The sequence below is a fragment of the Octodon degus genome, unplaced genomic scaffold (genome assembly GCF_000260255.1).
Source record: "Octodon degus isolate 3935 unplaced genomic scaffold, OctDeg1.0 scaffold00145, whole genome shotgun sequence".
NCBI lineage: Eukaryota > Metazoa > Chordata > Mammalia > Rodentia > Octodontidae > Octodon > Octodon degus.
In genome coordinates this window covers 3,611,229-3,620,177 of record NW_004524721.1, presented here as the reverse complement: position 1 = coordinate 3,620,177, position 8,949 = coordinate 3,611,229, and the positions used below count along the sequence as shown (strand labels likewise).

At 40.2% G+C, this 8,949-nt stretch overlaps 1 protein-coding gene across 14 annotated transcripts in view; it reads right to left on the bottom strand.

Annotated features, from left to right (window-relative positions):
* Positions 1-7,636, bottom strand: part of Abi1 (abl interactor 1) — a 134,310-nt gene extending 126,674 nt beyond the window's left edge. For all 14 annotated transcript variants that reach the window (XM_023701961.1, XM_023701963.1, XM_012517072.2 and 11 more), the window contains exon 1: positions 7,408-7,636. In XM_023701961.1, the coding sequence (XP_023557729.1) occupies positions 7,408-7,524 (117 nt within the window). In that variant the 5' untranslated portion in view covers positions 7,525-7,636. The remainder of the gene's footprint in view (positions 1-7,407) is intronic.
* Positions 7,637-8,949: the final 1,313 nt, after the last annotated feature.

The following is an 8,949-nucleotide window of genomic DNA, read 5'->3' as shown; positions in this document are numbered from 1 at the left end:
AAAAAAAAAAAAAAAAAAAAAAAAACATGGTTCATTATTATTTATTAGTTTTATTTTATACATGGAGAAAATTCTGACAGAGTAGTAGCACTACAAAACGTCTTTAAGCAAATGATGACTGATCAAGTAATTCAATGTATTTCCTTTTAAAGCAAAATCTCAACCAGGCATAGTGGTGCACACCTGCAACCATAGCAACCAAGAGGCTGGGGCAGAAGAATCACTATTTCAACCCCAAGCTGGTAATGTCAGTGATTTGGCAAGACCCCATCTCAAAATTTTAAAATGTAAAACAAGGTGAAGATGTAGCTTGGTGCAAGAAAAAGCAATTCCCAGGGGGTTGGGGGGGTGGGGAGAAGAGAAAGATATCCAATAACTGCCCTATTTAGGATCCTAGCTTCTCAATTTTTTGTTTTTGTTTTTTTAGGACGACAGTGCTGGAGATTGGGCCAAGAGCTTGTCAAGAGCTTTACCATTAAGCTGCATCCCTGACCCTCAATCGTACACTTTTAAATTTTCTGTATATCTTGTCTAAACCTGAGCTACATAGTCAGTTCAAGGTCAGCCTGAAGTAGCAAGACTCTTTCTCCAAACAAACAAAAAAATGTAAGACATTTAGAGTTTACAGGCTTGGGGCCAGGGAGATGGCTCAGTGGAATAAGCGCTTCCCTGGCGAGCACAAAGGCCTGAGTTCAATCAATGGTTCCAAAAAAAAAATTTTTTTTAATTAAATTAGAGTTTACAGGCTTGACAATTATTTCTTCTGAGATCAAACCATAATATCAAAAAAATTATAATAAAAAATGCCAGTGAACACCTATAATCTAAATTCTCAGGAGGCTGAAGCAGAATGGCTATGAGTTCAAGATCACCCTGGGCTATACAAGACCAGCATGAACTACAGTGAGACCCTGTCTCAAAAGTAAGAAAGGGTGAGGGGGCAGAGGAGGGGAGTGGGAGAGGGAGAGGGAGGAAGGGAAGAGCAAGCAAGCAAATAACCCATATCATGATATCAGCAAAGAAAGTGTTTAAAGATCCTCCTGCCTTGGACTGGAATTTGGTTTAAATGAAGAACTTACCTTTTGTAAATTTCTTATATGATTAAAGACCCTAAGGAAACAATGACCAACTAAAATGGGGAGGAAAATATTTTGTAATTCAAATTAACTTCTAAGAAAAATATCAATAAGCATCATAAAACTACAGTTCCCTCTACCCAAGTATATGCATAAGAATATATCCAAACCTGGTAAGATGCCTTCAAGGCACCATCTGCCCTCTCCCTTTAAAGCATGACTCTGTCTAAATCTACTTTACAATAAAATCTACCTATACTTTCGTAAAGCTGTCTATTTCCCTTGACTGAATTCATTCATCAAAGACAGAAAACCAAGAAGTGAGGGGCCAATTCTTCACTGGGTCAGGATCCAGCTTGCAGATGATACAAATTTCTAAATAATACACAGCCTTTCAAAATATTCAGGATTCTCTTTGAGACCATTATTAGCAAAAAGAACAAATACAATGTACTGTAGCATAGTTATTTATAAGAACTGATGCTAGAACAGATCCAGCTCTACCCAAACCAGTATCACCCTTGACAAAATCCTTTAAAATTACCTGAAGATCTTCAACAAGATTAAACCATTGCCTACTTCATTTACATGTCCAACCTACATTAGCCACTGCTTTACTCAACTTAAAAGTACAATTCTTAAGAGGTCTAACCTTTCCTGTCTTACTCAATTATTATAACTGTCTATCCCCATCTGGTCTGTATAGAAATCAAAGAGATCAAAAATATTGAGATTTGTATAACCTCTATTAATTTCACAAATTTTCTTATCAATTGGAAACACAGTCACATAGAGGGAAGATTCATAGAAAAGAAAAGAATCTATGGGGATCTGTAAAACTGGCCTGTATTTTCTAGTCATCTGCTCAAGTGTCATAACTACCATCTTCTAGAGATTTTACAAGCATATCCAAATTACAAAACACATCTATTCTTATATGTACAACTTAAAACTCAAAATATAAAAAAAATATATATAAAAGAAACAGGGGCTGGTGAGATGGCTCAGTGGTCTAAAGCACCTACTTAGAAGAAGCTTAGCAAAGCACAGGGACCGCGGTTCAATCCCCCAGCACCACATGCCAGCCAGCCCTGCCCCCTGGTGGGCTGAGCTGGCCACACACATACACACACAAATAAATAAATAAATAAATAAAAGAAACAATACTAAATACACTAAATATATAAAAAAGAAACAATACTAAAGGATTTATTTTTCCACACTTGCCCAACAAGAGTTTATTTACTCCATGACATTCCTGAACTAGTCTAAGTTTTAGATTCATTCATATGAAAACACAGGCTGTGGAACTGTCAGTTAGAAATCCCGTCAGCCAATTACTAACTGTATGATCACACAAAACCTTTAATTTTTCAAGTCCTAGTTCCTTCATCTTCAGGAGAGCACTGCCTATTGTAGGGATTAAATATAATGGATACTGACGGTAGTATTCAATAAAAAGAATCAATTTTACTCAGCCTTCCTTATCTGCCGGTTCAGCCAACTGTGGATTCCATCAACCACCGATCCAAAACATTCAAGGAAAAATACTGTATCTGTACAGAATATATACTTCTTTCTTTGTCCTTATTCCACAAACAATACAGTATAACAACATTTATATAGCATTCACATTGTATTTCTAAGTAATCTAGAGATAATTAAAAGTAATCAAGGGCCAGGGAGATGGCTCAGTGGACTAAGCACTTCCCTGGCAAGCGCAAGGGCCTGAATTCAATCCCTGGTTCTGCAAAAATAAATAAATAAATAAATAAATGTAATCAAGAGGATGAATATAAGCTATACGCAAATACTATTTCATTTAAGAGACTTAAGCATTTAGGGATTTTGGTACCCTTGAGGTGCTACAACCAATCCCCTATTGTCAATGAGGCCTGTTATCCTCTTCATAAATAGTTTTTAACATCTCTATGTTATAGTAAGTGGCTCATTTGGGATCTAGTAAAAAGAATGTAGGATTTGGAACCTGAAAATCTAGATTTGATTCTAGGCACTCTCTATATACTAAACTTCAGATAATATGTGATGTTTCTTAACATAGACTACTCAAACATTACCAGACAGAGTGAGAGCACAAAAGAAAGTGAGAGAGCAAGAGAGGGAGAGAGGGAGAGAGCGAGATGGCAAGAGAAAGCAAACACAAAGGACAGTGAGAGAGAACAAGGGCAGTAGCATGCCCACACACCAGCTGCTACTAGGGAGGCTGGGGAAGGAGGTTTGCTTAGGCTGAGGCCAGCCTGAAAAACACATCAAGAGTATGTCTCCAAAAAGTAAAATAAAAGGTGGATGAGCAGAGACTTATATTAATGAAATGACATAGTTTATAAAATGGCATAAACCGTATAATACCAAAAAAATTAGTTTTTACTAAATCCAAAGTGTTCCTGCTCAAAAAGTACCTGTTTTCTATGATTAAAAGGTACATAACTAAACAAATGTCAAGGCACTAAGTAAAGCAAGTTAAACCACTTAGCTCATGGTAATAGTCAACTACTGTCACTAACAGCAACGTCAAACCTTATTTAGAACTTTCAATGACAACAATCCACTGCAGCATGAGGGCCAGAGTTCACCACCATAGAACATTATTTCCTAGCCCAAATGATATTCGTTTGTTTTTCTGTTTGTTTTTTGCGGAACTGGGGATTGAACTCAGGCCCTTGCGCTTGCCAGGAAGCACTTATTCCACTGAATCATCTCCCAGGCCCCTCAAATGATGTTCTTGATGAAATTCCAGCCAGATAATCTAAAGTAAAAGTTAAGCAATACAGAACTTTTTTTGTCCTTACCTAACCTAGCAGTCTACATTCTAAGAAACTTTTCCTAAGCACTATTTTTTAGACAGTCTCAGGTTGATCTCAAACAAGTGATCCTCCTGCCTCAGCCTACTGAGTGCTAGAATTGCAGGCAATCAACATCACACTCAACTTCCTTTTTTTTTTTTTGGCGGAACCAGGGATTGAACTCAGGCCCTTGTGCTTGCCAGGGAAGCGCTTATTCCACTGAGCCATCTCCCTGGCCCCCCACACTCAACTTCTTAAGCAGTTTATAGCCCACTAAGCTTTCCTTCCTTTCTACTCCCCCAAATAATTCCCATAGCAAAGGCAGTAAAAAAAGTAGTGAAGAGCAAAGAAAACTGACCCAATGTGTTCAAGTTAAGGAGTAAATGTTCTGGCCATAATCCACCAGAAAAATTTAATCATGTCAAAACAAACAGAAGTTGGAACTAGCAAAGACATCTCTATAGTCTCAAAAAATAAAATAAAATAAAAAACACTTTCTATTTTTAGAATTACTTCCCCGATAACTTTTAAACCCTGTCCAGCAGGGCGTGCTAGCACACATCCATTGACTCTTTAATCTTGGAGGCTGAGGCAGGAGTATATCAAGTTTGAGCACAGCTGGGCAACTGAGTTCCTTAGAGACCCCATCTCAAATAATGGGATTTTTGGGGTGTTTTGTTTTGTCTTGTTTGCAGAACCGGGGATTGAACTCAGGCCCTTGCACTTGCCAGGGAAGCACTTATTCCGCTGAGCCATCTCCCGGCCCCCTCAAAAAACGTTTTCAAAAAATGTTAAAGGGGAGCTGGGAAGATGGTTCAGCAGAATAAGCGCTTCCCTGACAAGCACAGGGGCCTGAGTTCAATCCCCGGTTCTGCCCAAAAAAAAAAAAAAAAAGTTAAAGGGCTGAGGATGTAGGTCAATGCAGAGGCCCTGGGTTCAAGATTCAGTAGTGGGTAAGGAAATCTTTTGAGAACTTCAGCCATCACTAATACAAATTAATAGTCAATGGGTCTCAAAGAGCTAATAAGATGCTCCATGGACTCAACTGCACTATGCAAAAGAACTTCTTAGAAAAACAGGACTGTACTTTCAAAATCTAAGGAAACAAGAAAATAAAAATTGAACTCACAAAATAAACCACACAAGCAGTAACACAACTAATATGCATTCAATATACGAAAAACAAAATTCTCACAACGCAAGTGACTATAAGCTTTACCTAAGAAGAGGTACATATTTATGCCAGGTATTATTTATAACCCAGTCAAAGTACAGATAGGACACAGAAAGGCATTTCCAGCAGCACTTGTTCCTTAGTCACAGCACCAGACTCAACAGCACCACTTTCCACCACAAGAACAGCTATGTGTTCTGGGCTTGTCTGATCCTGAGTCTAAGCCCCTCAGGAAGGCAACTGGTGGCATGGACCAATCATGCAGCCCAAAGTTATAATGACTACTAAGGCACTGTAATAACCATAGTTACATACAAATTTCATCTCTTTCCATAAGATCAGAATACCTCCCGGTTCCACTAAGAGGAGGAGGAGGAGGAGGAATTGTTGTTTTTGTTGTTGCTGTTGTTGTTGGGGCAGGGAAAGTGGTCCTTGACAGCACTGTCTAACATGACTTATCCTAGGCAGGGATACCACCAACCAAGTTTCAAAGTGCTTGAAAGTTATACTATGTAGCAGGATAAAAAAAAAAAAAAAGAAAGAAAGAAAAGGATGAAGGGGGTAAAAAAGCATTGAGCACACAATTACCTAAAGAAGAAACAGTCAACAGACAGGTTAAAACATGTTACTTAGCAGCATTTGCCAACACACAGCAGTTACCACACCATATACTTGTAGGATTACCCAACATGCAAAACAAAAAGGAGCCAACCCTTCAAGCCAGAAAAAGAAAATAACTTTTCTAAAATGGGGTTAATTTAACTTCTTGGTTTCCTCTTTTCAAAATCTTTAAAACTTTCGGCAAATTAAGGTTCACCTCAACTTCAAGCCTTTTCCTGATAAATTGAAGAAAAGTTTATCTTTAATACTGTTAACCTACACAATCACTTTTCTATTTACTAATGATATCCACATATATACAATGATATCCACATATATACAAGCTTTTAAAATGCTTTTGAAGGTTAAATATAGTTTGCAAAACACAAGTAATACAGTAGACATGACAGGCAACAAGTTTATTTAGCAGAATCCCTAAAGTAAAGGCTTGAAAAAATTATAAATTCCTAGTGCAACTGATGATACAATGTTACTAATATGGAAGCTGCAAAATATAGAAGCATTCTAAAAACAGTATCTTCCCCTAAAAGAAGAAAAATATTTAATTTAGTTATTAAAAATGATCATCACCGGAGCAGGAGGGCAATTCTATAAATATTTAGTTCCTCACTTCAATAACCCTAACCTTCCAAAGCACATTTTGTCCTTGCCTTACGGAAGACAAGTGAAAATTTGATGACATTACATTGACACAAAGTACTGTGCTACTCTATTTGCTTCTGCCACAAATTGTTAAGGTTACACTGCTACAGATCAAACTACCACTTCAACCACCAAAACTGAAATAAAACAAAATTAACCTGTAACTGTCATAAAGGTCCAAGAATCTTCTAATAAGGTAACAAAAACTGGCACAGCACGTTGTGGTTGAAAAGCTAAATAAGTGTTTGTTAACTATTTGGACTCCTCTCCTATACATATACTTAGTTTAGAGAAAACCTCTAAAAATAAGCACCGAGCGAGGACACCATTCCATTTTAAGTTATTCACAAAACCAACTGTTCAAGAACTTTTGGAAAAAGATTGAAGACATTCTTTCAAGTAGTTAAGAATAATCTTTGTCCATAATAACGAAACATGTACGACCATGAGACGAAAGCGAAGGGGGGGTACCCCTACTAGAAAACGGACAAGCAGGCAGATTTACAAACCCTCAAAGGAATTTTGAGATTAACTTCTCTCAAACGCCCTCCCTGCGCCCGCTTCCTTCTCTCCTCAGGGAGGTCTGTGTAATGTGACTCATGACAAAATTTTTAAAATAAATAAATAAATAAAAGACACACCCTCTGGGCCGAACTGACATAATCACCCCCACCCCACCCTGCGCGACAAGCACCCCGCTTTTCCTCTCCCTTCGGCCGCCTCCCGGCGCCTCGTCCCAGCCTCTCCTCGCGCCTCTCGGGTCCCGCGCCGAGCACAGCCGGGACCCGGGACAGCAGCCGACGGCCGGGGCTTCCGGGGCAGCAGGACCCGGGGAGTCGGGCCGCAGAGCGGGAGCCGAGGCGGACTCCCGCCGGCTCCCTCGCCCATTTTCTCCCTCAGCTTCGCTCAGCTTCCACCGCCGCGGCCACTTCCTGTATCGCAGCCCGGCCACTTGCCTCGCCCCGCCGGGCTGCGGCTGCGGCTGCGGCTGCGGCTGAGTTGAGGTGAGGCTGAGGCGGCGGCTGAAGCACGGGAAGCTCCCCACCGCGCCCAGCGGGTCGTCGGCCCGGCCCGCGCCCGCGCCCCTCACCTGTATGTAGTTGTTTTCACAGTAGTCCGCCACCCGGGTCAGATTTTGGTAACTCTCTATGAGCGCCCTCTTGCCAGACGGGATCTCCTCCTCTAGTAACATCTGCAGCTCTGCCATTTTCCACCCCTCTGCATCGCTTCCTCTCGCGTTAAAGAGACAGAGGCAGCAAGGTCCGCCGCAGCTCCGAGCACCTCACAGCCCGGATACAAACCGCCTCCCCGCCCTCCCGCCGGGTATTGTGGGTCCGCACCTCCTCTTCTTCCTCCTCACTTTCTCCGCCCCCCTCCACCCACTTCGCGCAACCGCCGCAACCGCTTTCTCGCGCGAGATTTCATTTCTCTCCTGTGGCATTGTCTTCTGGGTATTGTAGTCTCTCATTGGCTGGGTGTCCCATCAAAAGCGCATGCGTCCAAGGCAGCCTCCAAAAAATAAATGGGAGGAGCGTAGAGAGCAGAGTTTCTGTACAGCTCCGGAAGATGGCGCCACGGATTGATTTTAGAAAATGATAGCCTTACCCCGAAAAGGCTGTGAAACTTGTCTTTGATCAGTTTGTAAAATGTAAAATGATCATTGTGAAATGTAAATCAATCAGAGCTATGTAATCAGATAAGGATTAGAAATAGAAACTCCAAACCTTTGCTTTCTCTGTCTTGTGACAGATGTGACTCAGGCTTTACCTTCTAAACTCCTAACCCACACACGTCAGTTTTAAAGTTTAAGACACATTTATTGATTGCCAGCTGTGTACCAAGCAATGTGCTAAACACTGGGATACAAGTTGCAGGAAGATACTCCATACCCTGAAAGACCCAAATTTAAAAGTCACTACTCAGCCAGATGTGTTGACACATGCCTTTAACTCTACCACCCTTGGAGACTGAGGCCAGAGGATCACAATTTTGAACACAGCCTGGACAATGTACCATTTTAACAAGACCCAGTCTCAATTTTTAAAATAATAAAAAGAATAGGGATGTAGCTCGATGTGAAGAACCTGTGTTCATTTTTCAATACTGCAAATAAATAAATTCACATAACTTTAAATACTTTCCTGTCTTTATTTAATCTTACACCTTCCTTTGCACCTATCTTCATGTTCCTTTTAGATCATGCACATATTTTTTTTCCTGATTGTTTCTGTTTTATATCATCACCTGCTTTCGAAGATTTTCAAAACATCTTTCAAGCTTTCCTTTACACAGGACATTAAATTCTTTTGATATAATAAAGTGTTGTCCGAGAAATGTCAACTATTCAACATGAAGGTGGAGGTTGATAAGCTAGAACTGATGGCTGGAATATGAAATCAAGTCTAATCATCGTGATTCAGCAGGAGAGAAAAATCCAGTAATGCTCTTAAAGGAATTGTCAGCCATAAAATCTCAATATCAAACTTTGTATGCATGTTTTAAACCTGTTGTTATTGAACAGAAAGGGATTAAGAGCCGCATTTACACTACTTTGAATAAGACTATGACCATGATAGAAGAACTACGAAAGCAAACAGATATGGAACTGTTAACACTGACTGAAGAAGAAAAA